Source organism: Nerophis ophidion, linkage group LG15 (assembly GCF_033978795.1).
Source record: "Nerophis ophidion isolate RoL-2023_Sa linkage group LG15, RoL_Noph_v1.0, whole genome shotgun sequence".
Lineage (NCBI taxonomy): Eukaryota > Metazoa > Chordata > Actinopteri > Syngnathiformes > Syngnathidae > Nerophis > Nerophis ophidion.
In genome coordinates, this window is record NC_084625.1 from 37,067,178 (window position 1) to 37,089,123 (window position 21,946).

The following is a 21,946-nucleotide window of genomic DNA, read 5'->3' on the forward strand; positions in this document are numbered from 1 at the left end:
AATAAAAAAGCCAACATTTGCACTGTAAAGTAATGGCCACCTGGTGTCAGTATTGTCACGTTTGCGTTTGAGATTAATACACAGCGGATCTTTTTCGTGAATTCCCTTATAAAACATAATAGAACCGTGTAATATAAAATCAGAATCATACTGATAGATTTATATCAAAAGTCAGTAATTGTGATGTTTTATGTGTTGCACAGCTCCTCCTCCTCCTCCTCCTCCTTTTCAGGATGCAGGACTGTGCCTCCACACTACAGTCTCGATCACCATCGCCACAGGAATCTTTGGTTTATGTGTCGCTTTCCTCCTTCTTAGCCCATGCTATTTTTTCTTGTTTGTTTGTTTTTGGGTTTTTTGGCCAGCATGACGGAACTTGGACGTGTCATTTGGGGGTAACAATAATAATGGTCCGTTTCAAATGTACATTTTTACCGAGCTGGAGTTGAGCTTTCATTCACAGTCCAAGTGGATCCACACAGCGGGATGGATGCAAATGGATGTGCAGTGCTAAAACTTTTTGTTGTGGGTTTGTTTGGTGAGTAATACAAAACACAATCTTGTCATCATTTTGTTTTGCAAAATAGTTCCAACACGTTAACAATGCTCAGTTTTCTCTATTCTGCATATTCTTTGTTTTGCGACCGATGTGAGACAGCATCACTAATGCACATTGATTGATACTCTGAGGTGTTTTTATTATTTTGAATGATAAAATAATTGTTCAAAATAATTATTTAAATTATTATGAATTAATACAAAGACGCAATAGTAATTACTATTAATGTCCTGTGTTGGATTCTCATGCCAGTGATTCCTAACCACTGTGTTGCGGCACTGTTAGTGTGCCAAAAGAGGTATCATCAAGCCTGTCTTGGGAAATAATAAAAAAACAACAACTGCCCTGCGGCAGACTTTGTCGTAACTTATTTGCAAAATAAGTTTATTGGCTCAATTAAGGCAGGGGAGCACTGGTGTAGGGCTTAATCAATTAAACTGATCCACGTGAATGGATGGATGGATGGATTGAATTAGATTGGAAAAAAGCACAGTTTTTTATGATGTTGCTTCTATTAATCGTTAACTGTGTAACTATTCAAATGGATCCAATCCACATTGCATGGAATGCCCAAAACTATAAAAACGCTTAGAGTTTATGACCCGGCCGCTGCAATACATGACACATGAGAGCGGTTGAGTTTTCAATTTTTTTTGTATTAAATGCAGACCTGTTGATGATGTGCATTTATTAGAAAAAATAATGAAGGTTAAGCAAGCAAAAAAAATTTGTTTATTCAAATTAGTTTCTTTATAATACGCCTTGAGACTTTAAATTGTGTTTTTTACGATTAATTGAACACACTACTTCATTCCTAAAATAACGGGGAGCTGCAACCCTACACTGGTGTACCCACAATTGATAAAGGACACATTTAATGCCAGATTTCTCAAAGTATTTTCTGCTGCGTTTAGAGGTACAACTCGGAGTGTAACAATTCATTTTGACAACAATTTGATTTGACTCTGAATTTGTAGTTGTCGGTACGATGCAGCGACGGTATTATTTTTTTAGAACGATAGAATCCAAAACAGTTCAATGAGTTGATATCCATTCAATAACTTTTTGGAAAAAAAACATTCAAACGGTGTGAGTGTCAGGGAAATACTGGACACTGCATGTGAAGTTTCCTATATTCCTGTTATTTCCTGCAAGGCAAGTATGTATACATGAGTTATGACAAACAAGTAAACAACAATAATAGCCAATATTTTCACATTTTATTTGACTAAAGTGCCATCAACACTTTAGGTTGAATTAACATGAGGAAGTAACTTTTTTCTCCAACTTTTACTTGAAATTTAGGAATATAGCTTGATCTGTTGATATAACAATCAATCATTGCAACGATTTGTCGACATTGTCGAAAAAATAACGACAATAACATTTGTCTTTGACAAATTATTTTGTCAAAAATAGTCATCACTAGTGTTTTTCTGCATAGAAGCGAATCAGTTTAGCCACTCACAACAACATCACAGGTGAAAACATGTCAAATGTGGGAAGATTTTATCCTAATTTAATCTAAGGGGATCAGCTTCAATGGAGACAAGTCAGCAACTGATGCTTTGAAATGGACACGTTTGATAGTTGTTTTTGTTTTCGTAACAGCCTAATTAGCAGCACAGTTAGAGTTTGAACACATATTTATGATATCATTAGTCATCTTTGTTGGTTAGCACATGCCTGAAAATATCGTATACGGAATTTAAAAGCTGAGGGCTAAATTAGAGCTACTAATGCTTCATAATCCGATTAGTCGACTATCAAAATAGTTGTTAGTTATAGCCCTTCTGTGTTTATTGAACAGAGTGATTTTTATTAATGTATTATTTAGATGTATAGTATAACATCATTTTACAATTAGTTTGCACATTATACGCAATGATTTTGAGTAAAGTAGTTGAGGCGTAATCCATTGGCTATGGATGAATGCCGAGAACCGGTATTTTTAGGTATTGGTTCCTGTTAAGATTGCTTGCCGCTATCTTAACACTAAAACACGTTAGTGTTTTAGTGTTTGAAGGTGTGGGCTCAATTAGCAAAAAGACTGAAAGCTCAGCTCTATGCAATATTTATCCCAAAATAATTTGATGCTGCTTTACATTAGATTCACTGGCAATTTTATGGGCAATTTCAACACTTCCAAGTAGAACAATCAAATACACAACTAAGATGCACATTGCAATCAAACAGCTGTTGTGTGCTAACAGGGAAATACTTTGCATGGCTACTACTTCTGACTTTGGCAACACTCTTAGGTCAAACTTAACTGAAGGCATACTTTAAAAAAAAAGCATGAAGGTATCAGAAACAAATGTGTCAAGAGCAAGTCAACCATGATTACAACATACAAACCCCGTTTCCATATGAGTTGGGAAATTGTGTTAGATGTAAATATAAACTGAATACAATGATTTGCAAATACTTTTCAACCCATATTCAATTGAATGCACTACAAAGACAAGATATTTGATGTTCAAACTCATAAACATTTTTTTTTTTGCAAATAATAATCAACTTAGAATTTCATGGCTGCAACACGTGCCAAAGTAGTTGGGAAAGAGCATGTTCCCCACTGTGTTACATCACATTTTCTTTTAACAACACTCAATAAACGTTTGGAACTGAGCAAACTAATTGTTGAAGCTTTGGAAGTGGAATTATTTACCATTCTTGCTTGATGTACAGCTTAAGTTGTTCAACAGTCCGGGTAATGTTGTCGTATTTTACGCTTCATTATGCGCCACACATTTTCGATGGGAGACATTTCTGGACTAATGGCGGGCCAGGAAAGTACCCGCACTCTTTTACTACGAAGCCACGCTGTTGTAACACGTGGCTTGGCATTGTTTTGCTGAAAAAAGCAGGGGTGTCCATGATAACGTTGCTTGGATGACAACATATGTTGCTCCAAAACCTGTATGGACCATTCAGTATTAATTATGCCTTCACAGATGTGTAAGTTACCCATGCCTTGGGCACTAATACACCCCCATACCATTACAGATGCTGGCTTTTGAACTTTGCGCCTATAACAATCCGAATGGTTATTTTCCTCTTTGTTCTGGAGGACACCACGTCCACAATTTCCAAAAATTATTTGAAATGTGGACTCGTCAGACCACAGAACACTTTTCCACTTTGCATCAGTCCATCTTAGATGAGCTCGGGCCCAGCGAAGCCGGCGGCGTTCCTGCGTGTTGTTGATAAATGGCTTTCGCTTTGTATAGTAGAGTTTTAACTTGCACTTACAGATGTAGCGACCAACTGTAGTTACTGACAGTGGTTTTATGAAGTGTTCCTGAGCCCATGTGGTGATATCCTTTACACAATGATGTCGGTTTTTGATGCAGTACCGCCTGAGGGATCAAAGGTCCGTAATATCATCGCTTACGTGCAGTGATTTCTCCAGATTCTCTGATCCTTTTGATGATTTTACGGACCGCAGATGGTAAAATCCCTAAATTGCTTACAATTTACATGGGTTGAAAATGTTTGCAAATCATTGTATTCTGTTTATATTTACATCCAACACAATTTCGCAACTCATATGGAAACGGGGTTTGTACATGCAGGGTGGGGTGGGAGCTGTGGGGCACTATTCCATATCACGCCCCAGCGGACAGAACTGACCTATATCACAGCCAATGAGAATTTCTGGATCTGGCTCATTATGGTGCCAAGAGGATTAAATCATGTATGAAAGTATGTTGCGACTCGTGAGTTTATGTATTGAATTGGTTGGTGTGATAGTGTGCTCATTGTTGGGTGGTCTTGCCGTCACCGCCACCATGTGTGGGCAAGACTACACCATTGTTATTGTGGAGGCTTGAGCTGCTAATGGTTGAGGAAACCCTGGCGCACAGGAGATAATACAAAAACTTTTGTCATAATCCTAATAGTGCTCTGTGGATGTGTTTTTGCTTTAGCAACAAACAGATGATTTGACCAGGAACAATATTTACTGTAGCAATTCTGCAATTTTGTTGAACTATGTTGCTGCATATGCACTAAAATTATAAAAGTATTATATTTTTAACTCCACATTTTATACACATTTATAGCATGTAATGGAAATAATGTAAAGCTTACAGTACAATGATTTCGAAATGACGCGTCATGGGCAGTGAAATTTGACTGAAAACGAGCACAGTAAGTGCCATCAGGGAAATAGAAGTGATAGTGATGAAGAGGAGGGGGAGTCACTTAACTGCATTGTGTCACTAACAGCGGGAGACAATTGTTTAGTTATCAAGTTGATATTCTGCCTTGGCGCCGCGACGCCTGGCACTGACTGACAGTGTTCGATGTCCCCTTGACATACAGCACAGGCTGCAATATTACGACTGAACTTTATTTACCTGAAAGAAGCAGGGCTCAAAGAAAGAAAAAGAGAATATTTTGTCTGTTTTTGTCCTTCACTTTGGACCTCCTCTCCACGGAGCTGTGGTCTAACTATAACGGCCAGCTTCAAATACATTTGGACCACAACTTAAGTCAAATTGAACACCACACTACACGTGCATTGTAACTCTGCTTCACTTCTTGTACGCCACTGGTCTGCCAAAGAATACAAAGACACGGCAGGATGGATCAATGTTCTCATTTTAGCTACTTATATTTAGCAAATATTCAGACCCCTCCAAATATACTTGGGGTATATAAAATGTTTATCTTATTCAGATTTTTATAGTACAGATTCTACAAGTTGGACGCTAATGAATTTCCCACAGAGTGCGTATTACTAGGAAAAGACAGGAGGTGTTTCTTGCATTTACTTTGCTATCAAATACAAGCTCCACAAAAGGCAAAGCACTCATGCAGGGCACCTACATCCGGGCCTGCATCCTAAAAAAGAAGTAAAAATAGAGGACAATATAAGGAGAACTGGAATGTTGACACCGATAGCTAATTACTGTCTAAATTACTAAGACATATCAATCAATCAAAGTTTATTTATATAGCCCTCAATCCCAAGTGTCTCAAAGAGCTGCACAAAGCACAACGACATCGGCGGCTCAGATTCTTCATCATGGCAAAAAAAACTCAACCCAATAGGCGTAATGAGAAACCTTGGAGGGGACAGCAGATGTGAAGTCTACCAGCCGCATGTTGTACCAACTGTAATCTTTTAATGCTAGAAATAGGGAGACCCAAATATATTATGTTACAGTCAACAAAACTAGGGGTAATAAACACATGAATAATGATCTCAGCGTTGGTGTTGTGGAAAATGGGACACTTTTTTCTGATATTACGGAGATAAAAGAAGGCTGTTTTAGTACCATTCTGGATGTATGACTCAAATGAGAGAGTTGGGTCGAAGATAATACCGAGATTCTTTACAGAGTCACTTTGTATAATTGTTTTGTTGTCAAATGTTAAGGTGGTATTATAAATAAGTGCCGATGTCTAGCAGGACCGATAATTAACATGTCCGTTTTCTTAGCGTTAAGTTGTAAAAAGTTAGTGAATATCCATTGTTTAATTTCATTTAGGCACGCCTCCAGGTGACTACAATCTGGTGTATTGGTCAGGTTTTAGGGCATGTAGTGTTGGGTGTCATCAGCATAACAATGAACGCTAACACTGTGTTTGCGTATGATGTCACCTAGCGGAATCTTGTAGATGCTGAAGAGTGCAGGGCCAAGAACCACGTTACACTAACATACTCCAAGGTCACACTGTATCCTGTCAGTAAGTAAAATCAAGAAAAGACTAAGTTAGACAAACCCATACCCGTTTTGATACGTTCTAATAAAATGTTATGATCAACGATATCGAAATCAGCGCAAAGATCAAGTAGCAGCAACATGGATGACGTATCGGCATCCGTAGTTAGCAATAGATCATTACTCATTTTTGCAATGGCTGTCTCGGTAGAGTGATTTTCCCTGAAACGGGACTTAAAGGGTTCACAGAGATTGTCGGACGCTAAGTGTTCATTTAGCTGCTGTGCAACAATTATTTCGAGGATTTTCGAGATACAGGTAAGGTGGAACATGGTAGTTTACCATGAGTTTAGGATCGAGGTTAGGTCTTCTGAGCAGAGGATGAATAACCGCTTTTTTGAATGCTGGGGGAACAGTGCCAGAGGAAATTGACAAGTTAATAATGTTTAGCACTGATGGTCGTAATATTACAGACAGGTCCATGATAAGTTTCCAGGAAAAGGGTCAAATAAACATGTTGTTCGTTTTGTCCCATTTACACGTCGCAGGAGTTCCTCCAATGTTATTTCATCAAAAAGAGAAACATTATTTTGTAGGACAATATCCGTCATACATACAGTCGTATCTGCGTTAATAGAACCCAGTTGTAGCTGGGTCGTGTTGTCTTTAATCCCCTTTCTAATGAGTTCAATCAATTTTTTATAAAGAAATTCATAAAATCATCAGCCAAGGAGTCTCAGCAGCGATGTTACTGTACTGAACAAATATTTAGGATCGTTTTTATTGGGGTGGATGAGATTAGAGTACTAATTATTTTCGAGCTAAGGTAAGCCTGCCTTTATAAGTTATTAAACTATTACTCCATGCTTGATGGAAAACCTAAAAATTAGCGCCATTTGCGTTCCAGCTTTCTACATGATAGTTTAAGAAGTTTGGTTTCTTCTGTAAACCATAGTATTAAATGTGTTGCACAGGACATTGTTAAAGCTTATCAATAGAGCCCACATAATTTGGGAATGGTGCCATTACCAAAGGCAGTAGCAGTTGTGGCTGGCAAAGCAGTGGTTATTAGTAGCTTGTTGACAATTAGTCAGAAATTCAAACTTTATAAGGTAATCGGACATTACTTTAGTGTACGGGAGTACCATAACTTTGGAGGTGGTGAGACCCTGGACAAGGACTACATCTAACGTATTACTGTTGCGATGCGTGGGTCCATTCATTTTTTGTGTAAGACCACAGCTATCAATTATAGTCTAGAGCGCCACGCATGGAGGGTCTGGATATTAAACTCCTTCATTATAATTATTTTATCTGCGTGTGTCACAAGATCAGCGACAAACTCTGAAAATTTACTGACAAAGTCCGAATAGCACCCAGGAGGGGCGGTAGATAACAGCCAGTCAGAGATGTAGCGGTGTGACAGACCTCATAGTAAGCACCTCAAATGATTTACATGTATTACTTACGTTAGGGGTAAGGTTAAGGTCTTCATTGTTTTGTGCCACCCCTCCACCACTTTTAAGGGGATGGACAGTATGTGCATTCGTATAGTTAGGGGGAAATGCCTCGTTAAGCGGGAAAAATTAATCTGCCAAGTGTTTTACTGAGACCAATGACGTTAATATTGTTTTCTTTAATGACCTCATTAACTAATAATGTTTTGGGAAACAATGGCCCCCGTTCAGTAATAAGTTCTTAACTTTTCCTCTTATCTTTCTTCCTAAGTGATTTCCTGAGAGGTGTCCATTCAAATTCATGACGTGTTCTTAAGTGGCCAAAACTTGCTGTTCTTAAATTGCTGAATGCCAAATGGTTTGCGCGTGCGTGTCTATTATAATTTCTACATAAACACGCTCTTACTTCCCCAAAATATGTATGTAAACACCCTTAATTCCGTAATTTGCATAGGTAAACGCCCTTAATTCCCCATATGAGGGGACAATTCTGGCGGAAAAGAAAGAAAACGCAAACAGATTACAGTAGAGAAATTCGTATTTTCCCGTGGGAGAAATACATAATATCAAAACGTAAGTTTAAGAAAGGGGCGGTCTGCCTAAAGCATTCAAATAAATATTTGTCACTTCAGGCAAATAGGTCGACATGATCGTGAAATATGCACTCCCTCCCCAGGGTACGATCTGCGACATCTTGCAGTATGTGTGCGTGCGTGCGTGTGCTTGCGTGAGTGCGTGTGGGCACGCACTTGGTATTTTGAAATGTCTATATATTGCTCATTTTGCTATATGTCTGTCTGTTTGTCTGTCTTGTCTATATCTATTTATCCATCTATGTATCTATCCATCTATCCATCTATATTTGTGTACATTAGAAGAGAACTAATGTACACAAATATAGATAGATAGATAGATATTTATCTATAAATCTCTATAATTCTCTTCATATATCTAAATCTATCTCTGTCAATTTATCTAGCTATGTATCTATCTATAGCTATCTATGTATTTATCTATCTATATCTATCTATCTATGTATCTAACTATATCTATCTATATATCTATGATATGAATTTAACATTAGACAATAGAAGTAAGGGAACTTGTCACATTTGAGAACAAATAGGCCACCCTATGAGTGCTCTGGAGCACTCATAGATTTTGTTCTTACCTACAAATAAATCCAAGCTAAGAAAACATTGGTGAATATGAAAATCTCCTTAAAACTTCTTAAGTGGGCCGAAGAACAAAACTCAATGGGGGCTGTTTTAAGGACAGTTTGTTAATGCTATCCGTAGGACTGATATTATAATGTTACATTTATTTTGTGTAGTCCTCTTTAAACATTTTTGATCACATCTAAGAATTGATATGATAGGGATCTTGAGATTATTTGCTTGGTGCTGCGATAGGTGAATGCAACTTAATTTGCCACCTCTGTAGAATGCATGTTCACCTCTGGCACGATCCCTACAGAAAAAACATTATGTAAGTTGTGTATTATTCTATGAGAATTGCTATGTGTGCAGGAATTTTCCATCCTGGTGCTGGTTAGTTCTATTTTAACTTACTCCTTGCCCGGACTAACAAACACTGTAATTGTCGGTGTCCGAGCTTGCTCTAGGGTAGTTAGTCAAGTGTGACTCAACCAGTAATCTATATTTCTAGATAGAGTGATGGCGCCTTCCCTGTTAGGTTGAAGGCTGTCCCTCCTCAGCAAGCCCTGTTTGCCCCAGAAAGAGGGCCAATTATCAGTAAATGTTAGTCCCTGTTCTCTACAAAAACTAGCCAGCCACTTGTTATGCGAGACTAATCTGCTACGCCTCACTTAGGCAGGGGGCCAGAGACAAATACTCGATGGCTGGACATCTTTCCAGCCAGATTGCAAGTCTTAGCTATGTTCCTCTTTGTAATCTCTATACTAAAATATATAATTTATAGTGAACATAAAGTGATAGATATATACTCCACAGTGTCGAGTTGAAAGACACGCAGGTGTGTTCAACAGGAAATTAATTTGTGTGACGTCACATAACCTGGAAGTGAAACGACATCATCACCCAATTTACATTAATCAAAAACCACATTCTATTATTTAAAAATTAAAATGAAAGAAGATAAACTAGGGCTGGGCGATAAAACAATAACAATATATATCGCGATAGACATGTGATCGATATCAATAGAAAATGGGGTCGATAGAACGTTCGATAATTTCACTGAGTTCTGTTAGAAAAAAATAGTAAGAAACGCAGAGCCGGAACCGCACGGCATTCTGGGGGGTGTAGGCAAAGGAAGGGTATTAGCCTCTCGACCTATCATGGCCGAGTCTGAACGGCAAGGCATTCTGGGAAATGCTGATAGGAAGAAAAAAAAGCAACGATTGATTGATTCTTTTATTAGTAGATTGCACAGTTCAGTACATATTCCCTACAATTGACCACTAAATGGTAACACCCCTATAAGTTTTTCAACTTGTTTAAGTCGGGGTCCACGTTAATCAACGAAACGGGAATATGAGTGCGGCAGCACGAGAGGAAATTGTAAATAAAAAAGGAAACGTCACGTCACCAGTTTGGCAGTATTTTGGATTTTTTAAGTCCGATACGAATCAGAGTAATACTGTCTGCAAACTTTGCAAGGTCATAGTCCCGACCAAGTCTTGGAACACGACAAACTTATTTTACCACCTGAGCCGCTCTCACCCGCTGGATTACAGCAGCAAACAGCCACAACATCTGCAGCAGGTAGATAGCAGCATCAACCACCCCAACATGGGGTTGATACGCAAACTAGAATATCCAGGAAAGGAGCCACCAGGGGTCTCAGCTGAGCCAGCACAAGTCTCTCCCGGATTTTCATGACATGAGACGTCAGGGCAAAGGATCTGAAGTCATTCAAGCCTGATGGGATGAGCTTCCTGGGCACCGGCTCGATGCAGGATGTTTTCCATAGTGCTGGAATCCTATCTAACTTTAGACTCAGGTTAAAGATAAAGTGCATGATTTCAGTCAGCTGCGCAGCACAAGTCTTCAGAACCCATGGGTTGACATGGTCAGGGCCTGCTGACTAAGCTGGGTAGACTCTCTTCGGCTGTCGTCTCACATGGCCAGGTGTCAGATACACAAGGGTGTCTTTCTTAGTGGGGGTGGAAGTGGGGGCATGTGAAGCAGCGATGGCAGGCAAAAGTGTAGGAGTTTTTGGATTGTTCGTCTGGAGAGGTGTGAGGACAGGAGGAGTGGGGGGACGGCCAACAGTGGGTGCAGTGCTGAACTCAGCTTTATGGTTCTATCTGCACCATCTTTCTGCTGCTTGGCTTTGTTGGTGTTAAAGCCAGTGTTTCCAGGCCTTTGCACACATCCCGAGTATTATTCTGCTGGAGTTTGGCCTCCAGCTCCCTACTGTAGGTATATTTCCCCTGCCGCGGTTTAACATTAAGCTGCCACTGTATCCTCCTCAACTCATCCCGATCAGACCAGATCTGAAGGCTAGCTTCTTTTAATCAGGAGCACCTTTAGCTGACTGATGATCCAGGGAATGTTGTTTGGGTAACAATGGACAGTTTTTGTAGGAATGACAGAGTCCTGACAAAAATTAATGTGGTCTGTGATGCAGTCTGTAATGCAGTCAATGTCTGTCCTGTGAGGCTCACAGAGCACGTCTCAAAATAGTCTTGCAGTGCGAGACATGCCTCCTGGCTCGACCTCTGTTCTGATTTTGCTGATACAGGCTGCCTTCTCACAGCAGGAACATTAGAAGTATTAGATGCACTAGATTGTGATCAGACCGTCTTAGGGAGGGAAGGGCAGTGGCACTGTATGCATCTTTTGAATTAGCATACAAAAGGTCCATATTTTTACTGTCCCGTGTTGCACAGTCCACAAATTGGTGGGAAGTGGGTAAAACTGAGTCCAAAGTAGCATGATTAAAGTCACCTGAAATGAGAACGAGGGCATCGGGGTGTTTCATACTTGCCAACCCTCCCGGATTTTCCAGGGGACTCCTGAAATTCAGCGCCTCTCCCGAAAACCTCCCGGGACAAATTTTCTCCTGAAAATCTCCCGAAATTCAGGCGGAGCTGGAGGCCACGCCCCCTCCAGCTCCATGAGGACCTGAGTGAAATGTCCGAGAGCGTGTCTGCCCAATAACGTTATAAATGTAGAATGATCGAGGGTGAGTTCTTGGTTTCTTATGTGGGTTTATTGTTAGGCAGTTTCAATAACGTCCTCCCAGCGCAGTAACAAAACACAACAACAACAGTCACGTTTACGTCTACTACTCTACCGTAAGGCAGTTCGTCTGCCGTAAACAGCATGTGACACTCTTAAACAGGACAATACTGCCATCTACTGTACATGCACCACAACACCTCCAGGCAACTTCAACCCTTTACTAATCTCCTCCATTCACATCCCATCTCCCCGAATTGTAAATAACCTAATATAAATAATTTAATGTATTTCTAATGTATATACTTGTTCTTATGCTATGTGAACTCACTATGTTCTCTGCTCGCTGTACATATCCTACCAAGTAAGATCTACACTGTTTCAATGTCCATTTATCTGTTGATGCAATTGTTGATACTGAAGTACTGATATCAACCAAAACTCTTCATCCCACTCCCCGAATTGTAAATAATTCAATGTATATACTATGATGATTAACTCGTGTGATGACTGTATTATGCTGATAGTATATATTTGTACCATGAATTGATTAATGTGGACCCCGACTCAAACAAGTTGAAAAATGTATTGCGGTGTTACCATTTAGTGGTCAATTGTACGGAATATGTACTGTACTTTGCAATCTACTTGTAAAAGTTTCAATCAATCAATCAATCCAATAACATCTACTTTAGAAAGTGCAGTGCAGCTGTAAATATACTCCTCTCCTCTTAACCACGCCCCTCACCCCCAATTAGGCCCCCAGCCCCGCCCCCGACCTGTGGGGCTGTCTTGGTTGACAAGACTCTGCAGCATCACGTGGACATTGGGGGCGGTAACTCTGGATTGGCAGACCGGAGTGGTAGTCCCTCTCTTTAAGAAGGGTAACTGGAGGATGTGTTCCAACTATCTTGGGATCACACTCCTCAGCCTTCCCGGTAAGGTTTATTCAGGTTTATTGGAGATGAGGCTACGCCGGATATTCGAACCTCGGATTCAGGAGGAACAGTGTGATTTTCGTCCCGGTCGTGGAACTGTGGACCAGCTCTATACTCTCGCAGGGTTCTTGAGGGTGCATGGGAGTTTTCCCAACCAGTCTACATGTGCTTTGTGGACTTGGAGAATGAATTTGATTGTGTCCCTCGGTAAGTCCTGTGGGGAGTCCTCAGAGAGTATGGGGTATCGGACTGTCTGATTGTGGCGGTTCGCTCCCTGTACGATCAGTGTCAGAGCTTGGTCTGCACTGCCGGCAGTAAGTCGGACACATTTCCAGTGAGGGTTGGACTCCCCCAAGGCTTCCCTTTGTCACCGATTCTGTTTATAACTTTTATGGACAGAATTTCTAGGCGCAGTCAAGGCGTTGAGGGGTTCCGGTTTGGTGGCCGCAGGATTAGGTATCTGCTTTTTGCAGATTATGTGGTCATGATGGCTTCATTTGGCCGGGATCTTCAGCTCTCACTGGATAGGTTCGCAGCCGAGTGTGAAGCGACCGGAATGAGAATCAGCACCTCAAAGTCCGAGTCCATGGAAAAGGGTGGAAGGCCATCTCCGGGTTGGGGAGGAGACCCTGACCCAAGTGGAGGAGTTCAAGTACCTCGGAGTCTTGTTCACGAGTGAGGGAAGAGTGGATCGTGAGATTGATAGGCGGATTGTTGCGGCGTCTTCGGTAATGCAGACGCTGTATCGCTCTGTTGTGGTGAAAAAGGAGCTGAGCCGGAAGGCAACGCTCTCAATTTCCAGGTCGTTCTACGTTCCCAACCTCACCTATGGTCATGAGCTTTGGGTCATGACCGAAAGGACAAGATCACTGGTACAAGCGGCCGAAATTAGTTTCCTGCGCTGGGTGGTGGGGCTCTCCCTTAGAGACAGGGTGAGAAGCTCTGCCATCCGGGAGGAGCTCCAAGTAAAGCCGCTGCTCCTCCACATCGAGAGGAGCCAGATGAGGTGGTCCGGGCTTCTGGTCAGAATGCCACCCGAAAGCCTCCTTAGGGAGTTGTTTAGGATACATCCAACCGGTAGGAGGCCACAGGGAAGACCCAGGACACGTTGGGAAGACTATGTCACCCGGCTGGCCTGGGAATGCCTCGGGATCCCCCGGGAAGAGCTGGACGAAGTGGCTGGGGAGAGGAAAGTCTGGGCTTCCCTGCTTAGGCTGCTGCCCCAGCAACTCGACCTCGGATAAGCGGAAGAGGATGGATGGATGGATGGCAAATACTACGCGCTAAACAGCGTGAGTAATCTATAAAGTAACATGTACTTTATAGATTATTGGCATGCTGTGTGTGACTTATTATTTTTGTAAAGCGGTGCAGGTCGCCTAATTTAAATGAGGATGTTGCGCATGTAAGGCATTACAATGGAGATACTGCACATTCATTCAAACATGCAGGAGACATCCGTCTGTTGAACTGTGACTTTACTAAATACAACTGAAAAAAGTGCTTGCAAAACGGTGATGAGTGTTGATAAATCATAGGAAGAAAACAAAGTTTTTCGGTAAATAGACTCACAGCTGAGACATTTGAAAGTTCTCTTGCCGTCTGAGAAGTGTTGTATCTGAAGTAGCTGCAATCGCCTGTTGCCTTCTCTTAAGGTATTGATTTGTGATTTCCAAAAGCGCCTCTACATGTAGAAGAAGGAAAAACATGGGTATGTCTGGATGATCCGCCTCCCATCTTTGTTATGAAGCTAACTATGGCGCGTTCTTTCTGATGTCTCTTCCTGTGTGGCCGCGATCTTTCTGGCGTCACTTCCTCTTCGAACTCACTTTGTAAGCGATCAATGAGTCCATACAAAGTTATGTGCCGAAGATGAAACAAATACAGGGCTCACTTAGTCGTGTAAAATTTTGTCCGTTGAGGGGTACCTTAAACGATGGTTTAGTGTGGATAAATAATTTTTTTGTTTAAGGGGCTTAACGACTTAGTGTAGACATGGCCTAAGACAAACCACAATAAGGTGGCAATCTCTCAGGGGGAAACCAAAAATTAAAAGTAAAATAAAGTCAGGGTTTCCTCTAAATGTATTTGAACATGGCGTGGCGTCACAGCTAAAATTAAACCACCACACCTTAAACATTTGCATTTTTTTTAAGCGGAAACATTTAAAGTAATATAATGTGTTAGTAGATATATAGTCTATAACAGTGGTTCTCAACCTTTTTTCAGTGATGTACCCCCTGTGAAATTTTTTTTAATTCAAGTACCCCCTAATCAGAGCAAAGCATTTTTGGTCAAAAAAGAGAGATAAAGAAGTAAAAAACAGCGCTATGTCATCAGTTTCTGATTTATTAAATTGTATAACAGTGCAAAATATTGCTCATTTGTAGTGGTCTTTCTTGAACTATTTGGAAAAAAAGTTATGAAAATAACTAAAGACTTGTTGAAAACAAGTGATTCAATTATAAATAAAGATTTATACACATAGAAGTAATCATCAACTTAATGTGCCCTCCTTGGGGATTGTAATAGAGATCTATCTGGATTCATGAACTTAATTCTAAACATTTCTTCACAAAAAAAGAAATCTTTAACATCAATATTTATGGAACATATCCACAACAAATCTAGCTGTCAATACTGAATATTGCATTGTTGCATTTCTTTTCACAATTTATGAACTTACATTCATATTTTGTTGAAGTATTATTCAATAAATATATTTATAAAGGATTTTTGAATTGTTGCTATTTTTAGAATATTTTGAAAAAATCTCACGTACCCCTTGGCATACCTTCAAGTACCCCCAAGGGTACGCGTACCCCCATTTGAGAACCACTGGTCTATAATATTGAAGCGCTTGTAATGCCCAGAAAATGTGGCCACTAAAAATCTTTTAATTACCTATAAGCAAGACACACGCGGGTGTCCAAACCCACGGGTGGTAAGACGAGGCGCCACCCGCTCGATCGCACCTTTGCTCTGGCGGCTGGTGGCTTGGGTGATAGGGCGGCGGCTCTGCAAGGGCCGGTCGTGCACAGCCCCACTTTGCTCTCCAGCCAGCCCGCCGAGCTCTCAGAGCAAATCCTTGTCTTCAGCTTTCCCTAAAATATAAACAAGTGGTCATATATGTTTGTGTTTGCATTTCATTAAGTCGAGGCAATAGTATGTGTTTACTTTTGTTTGGAATCAGCTACTTTGGCGACACGTTGGCGCAATTTTTTTCATTGATGTAGCAGCGTCACAGGGCTGCAACCAAACTAGACAATCAATGGATAAACACTCAAATTTGTCCCACCTATGGACGCTGAGCTAATTAATAAGAGTGAACGAAAGGGGTCAAACTGGTTCCCCCTGTCTTTGATTGAAAGCAAAATGAGCGAATCAGCAATCTTGTTTTTATAAAACACTGCTAAGGCATATAGCAACATTTCATTCTGTTGTTCCTATTGATTTTGAGATAGATATATATATTTTTAAGTGAGGTTTTCTTTGTAATATTTAGCATGTTTGTATCTTTTATCTGGTATCATGTTTAAAGTGTAGCTGACAAATAACTTCCCTTACTTCAACGACCAGTAGCTGCCAAGGGCATACAGCCTTTGTATAAAATAATAATCATAAATTAAAGATGCGAGCAGTGTTGAAAGAGCGCTTGCCCCCCTTGCACTGCGGCGTTCACGCGGGTCAACCAGCACACATAATGCTTGCGGTCAAGTCCCACCCAACGCCCCGCCATTAAAACTCCCAGGAAGATCGGAGCATGTGTAAGGAAGTTATGACAGTTATAATTTTCCGTCTACATTCCTTCCAATCTTTGTAGTCAAATTCAGGGTGATTGGAATGCAGACAGCAGTTATGAGAGATGAAGATTTTCACCACTAGGGGGCGATAAAGGTGTCATAGTAGTTTTGCTGTTGCATCCCATCCAACACCCAAACCAACCACAACAAATTTCAGGAAGATTGAGTACCTGGACGGAAGTAATGACAGTTGTAAATTTTCACCACAAGGGGGCGATAAAGACGCCGTATTAATAATGCAGTTGCGTCCCATTAAACATTTCAGGAAGTCTGGAGAATGTGGACGGAAGTTATGACATTTATAATTTCTTACCACAAAGGACCCCTTGCAGTTGTGTCCCACTCAACACCCCACCACCTTAAAGGCCTACTGAAATGAGATTTTTCTTATTTAAACGGGGATAGCAGGTCCATTCTATGTGTCATACTTGATCATTTCGCGATATTGCCATATTTTTGCTTAAAGGATTTAGTAGAGAACATCCACGATAAAGTTCGCAACTGGAGAAAAGCCCTGCCTCTACCGGAAGTCGCAGACGATGATGTCAAATGTTGAGGGCTCCTCATATATTCACATTGATTTAAATGGGAGCCTTTAACAAAAACAGCTATTCTGATGAAAAAAAGGCCATTTCCCCATTAATTTGAGCGAGGATGAAAGATTCGTGTTTGAAGATATTGATAGCGACGGACTAGAAAAAAACAGGAGAAAAACACAGCAAATGCAATATCTGCATGGGACCTGCGTTACTTGCGCCGCTGCTCGGGCCTAATGATAAACATTACAGTTTCAATTGGGCCTTTGCAGGCACTTTACCTGCTCGGGCCCTAATGATAATAAACATTGCAATTTTAATAGGGCCTTTGCAGGCACTTTGCAAGCTCTGGCCCTAATAATAACAAAAAAACATTGCAATTTCAATTGGGCGCTCGCTGTGCTTTGCATCACATTTGCGGTGATAGCTCCGCTTCTCGGGCCCTAATAGCAATAATGATAAATATTTCAATTTCAATTGGGCCCTTGCGGTGCTCTGCTCGGATCCTAATAATAATATTAATAAGAAGAATAATAACATTGCAATTTCTATAGGGCGCTTGCTCTGCTCTGGATTGTATATGTGGTGCTTGTGCCGCTGCTGGGGCCTTAAATAGAGCAAAACGATATGACAAAAACATGTTAATACTAAATACTATCTGCAATTTCAATTGGGCCTTTGCTGTGTTTTGCATCGCACCTGCGGTGCTTGCTCCGCTGGTCGGGCCCTAAATAGAGCAAAACAATATACCAAAAATATGTTAATACCAAATACTAATAACACAGACTTGTTTTAAATGTATGTAAATTATTTTTATCATAAAAAAAAAAATATATAGGCATCATCAACAATTATGCAAATTATATGATGGCGTCTCATTAAGCACTCCCCCACCACCACATAAGCTGGGGGAAACCTTGAAAGTATCCTTCATCTGCCTTTGCAGGCACTTTGCAAGCTCGGGCCCTAATAATAACAAAATAACATTTCAATTTCAATTTGTCGCTCGCTGTGCTTTGCATCACATTCGCGGTGATAGCTCCGCTGCTCGGGCCCTAATAGTAATAATTATAAATATTTCAATTTCAATTGGGCCCTTGCGGTGCTCTGCATCGCACCAGCGGTGCTTGCGCCGCTGCTCGGATCCTAATAATAATATTAATAAGAAGAATAATAACATTGCAATTTCTATAGGGCACTTGTTCTGCTCTGGATTGTATATGTGGTGCTTGTGCCGCTACTGGGGCCTTAAATAGAGCAAAACGATATGAAAAAAACATATTAATACTAAATACTATCTGCAATTTCAATTGGGCCTTTGCTGTGTTTTGCATCGCACCTGCGGTGCTTGCTCCGCTGGTCGGGCCCTAAATAGAGCAAAACAATATACCAAAAATATGTTAATACCAAATACTAATAACACAGACTTGTTTTAAATGTATGTAAATTATTTTTATCATAAAAATAATTAATATAGGCATCATCAACAATTATGCAAATTATATGATGGCGTCTCATTAAGCACTCCCCCACCACAACATAAGCTGGGGGAAACCCTGAAAGTATCCTTCATCTGCATGTTATCAACCATCACAACATTTATCTTAGCGTGATGGCGTAATTCTTAAGCTGATTTTAACCTATATGACTTCACAATGTTTACCAAACTGAAAAGTACGGTAGTCTTATGAATAAAACTAAAACATTCGTCTCAAACTATTTTATCATCAGGTCAGCTGCATCATGCCTCAAAGTGTCTGCAAATCTACACACATTCTCATAGAAAAATACACATAACAGCACTGCCCATGCTCTAGACATATTAATAATATTTTTCAAGTCGTCAGTCGTCAGTCCCCCTTGTTCTTTTAAATTATATTTATTTCATTGTGTTTCTGACTAGTAGCATGTAGACAATTGCAGCACGAAGAAGTCCACATTGACGCAAATAATTGTAGCCTACATGTTTGTTTTCCATCTAACCAACCATTTTCTACTGGTTGTCCCTTTTTCCGGGGGTTGTTGGAGCCTATCTCAGCTGCATTCGGGGGGAAAGCGGGGTACACCCTGGACAAGTCACACCTCAATGAGCACCTCATTGCAGGGCCAACACAGATAGACAGACAACATTCACACTCACGTTCATACACTAGGGCCGATTTAGTGTTGCCAATCTACCTATCCCCAGGTGCATGCTTTTGGAGGTGGGAGGAAGCCGAAGTACCTGGAGGGAACCCACACAGTCATGGGGAGAACATGCAAACTTCACACAAAAAATTAATCACCGTTTAAACAGGAATAACAACTAATCAGTGACGTGCGGTGAGGTTCATGGCTGGTGAGGCACTGACTTCATCACAGTCATATTTACAAACATATGAACCCTAAAGAGTATCTTATTCACCTTTTATTGGCAGCAGTTAATGAGTTATGTTTAAAAGCTCATACCAGCATTCTCTACACATACAAATTGTAGCACACAAAAAAGCAAATTTAATTAAAAAAAAAAAACGTTATTATGGTCTCACCTTTACTTATAAATGAAGTCCATGCGCCGCTCCTTCTGAACAAAAGCATCGATAACTTGTTTAAAGAAGTCTTCTTTATCTTTTTTCAGTTTTAAAAGTCTCTCTGTCTCGATGGAGATCACTGCTAAGGAAGAAAGTTGTCTTTGTTCGGTCTTGTTCCGACTGTATGTTTTGATTCTTTTCAGTGCTGAGAATGCTGTAGTAGCTGGAACAGTGGAGTAACTTTGTCGCCTCAGGAACCGTTTGGATGAGGTCCTTCTGGGCCAGCTTGGTTTGTGACATCTGTGGTCTCGTCCACTTCTACAGCATAAAAAGGGGCTGCAACTGATCTCCTTTTTAATGTAATTTCTAATGACATATCCAACTGCTTCGATTAAATCATTGTATTCTATTTGACAAACCAGAAAATACAGTGGATGTCTCCAAATGCCTAACTAGCCTGTCATCATGATCTTTTTCAGCAATAGCGTTCAAGAGTTCAACATAGTTGCCACGATTGGCAGAGCCTGTACTTTCATCATTTCCACAGAATGCCAGTTGTTGTTTGGCGAGGAAGCAGGTGACATTGATGAGGTCTTTTAAAATCTCTCGGTTCTCCTTTACCTTAGCATTGTGGGTGTTGATGTTGAGGGTTCGATGTTCATCCAAAGCCAAGTCTATCCTGGACATACCGAACGTTTTGAGCGCGATCTGGCTTTGAATGTGAGTGGTCGACCGTTCATGTTTGATGAGGCTTCTCTGCAAATTCTTCAGGTCAAAATATACCATCAGAGTCCAGAAATTGTCACAAGAAGAGAAAAGAAGACATGAAAATCAAAAAAGGCGGTTTCTTGCTGGACATCCACAGAGCCAGCCTTTTCGTGTGTACCACGCCGTTTGAAAAGTACGGGTCTTCCGTCCCGAAGTCTGAAGCAAACCTTTTAGCTCCGGCGTTGGTCTTCCTTTAATTATTACTTCCTGCTTCGTTTGAAAGTCCAGTTTAGAAAACGGTTTTATTTAAGATAAGTAATCCTCCATTTTAGAAGTCCAGGCGAGAGAAAAAAAATTAACGAGAGGAAAAAATAAACGATCGCTGCCGCTGCACTTTGACTTGCTAACTGTAGCTTGTTGTCACTTATTCTACAGCCGAGTAGTCGCAAGAATGGTCCCCTGACTGCACGTCACTCCAATGAATAGCTATTTCCGACAGACCAACTGAGGCAGCAAATATACACAGCTTTAACTTCAAGTTGTGTCCATGTCCTGATCGATGGCTCGCCTGCTGATAGCATCATAAAACAAATAGCGTCAAAAGAAAATGTGTCTTCTTCATTTTATTCCAGGTTTCACACATTATGATGTAGATATCAATCAATCAATCAATGTTTACTTATATAGCCCTAAATCACTATCCATCCATCCATCCAGCCATCTTCTTCCGCTTATCTGAGGTCTGGTCGCGGGGGCAGCAGCCTAAGCACTGTGTACTTTCATGTACATTCACACTGTGAATGTACATGAAAATAAACAATGTGGGTTTTACAATGTTAACTATGAACAATAAAACACTGAATATTGACAACATATGAATGTAACACCCCCTCTCGATCAACATATTTTACAATCAAGCGAAACACAACAAAAATGCAAAAAAACCACAGCGAAACAAACAGAAACATTACAATAAACCCACCTACAATCTAATATATCTGGGATATCACTAAGCTTTAAAACTTTGTTGTGAAAATCTCAACACTGCTTGGTGCCTCATCTGAGCTCCTATGACTTAGATTACCATAGTAACTAATTAGATGACCAGAGTAACTAATTAGATGACCATGGTAACTAATTATATTACCATAGTAACTAATAAGATGACCATAGTAACAAATATATCATGCAAAAGCGCAGATTCCTACCATTGAAAGACTTAGTATTAGGGGTGTAACGGTTCGTGTATTTGTATTGAACCATTTTGGTACGGGGGTTTCGGTTCGGTGCGGGGGTCTACCGAATGAGTTTTTAAGCTAAAGGCTTAACAAGCTGCTTTTCTTCTTCTGCCTCTATCTCAGCACCCAGCATTGTCCCACCCACACAACCATCTGATTGTTTACTTATATAGCGGTAACAGCCAATCAGCAGTGCGTATTCAGAGCGCATGTAGTAAATGGTTCAGCGTCGAGCAGATAGGTGTTTAGCAGGTGAGGATAAGGCAGCGTACTCTCCCCAAATGATAATAAACACCTCCCAGTCAACTACTACTCACAACACTATGAGCCCGTTGACCTTCTAGAAACTTAAA

General features: G+C 40.6%; 1 protein-coding gene across 4 annotated transcripts in view; it reads left to right on the forward strand.

Annotated features, from left to right (window-relative positions):
- Positions 1 to 244: 244 nt before the first annotated feature.
- The window catches only part of LOC133569629 (receptor activity-modifying protein 3-like), a 114,430-nt gene continuing 92,728 nt past the window's right edge, over positions 245 to 21,946 (forward strand). For 2 of the 4 annotated variants that reach the window (XM_061922101.1, XM_061922098.1), the window contains exon 1: positions 245 to 538. Coding sequence is in view for 1 of the 4 variants with exons in the window: in XM_061922098.1 (XP_061778082.1) it covers positions 487 to 538 (52 nt within the window). In the remaining 3 variants the exon portion in view is untranslated. Of the gene's footprint in view, positions 539 to 19,850; positions 20,007 to 21,946 lie in introns of all 4 variants that reach the window. The other 2 variants (XM_061922099.1, XM_061922100.1) reach the window with 2 other exon arrangements.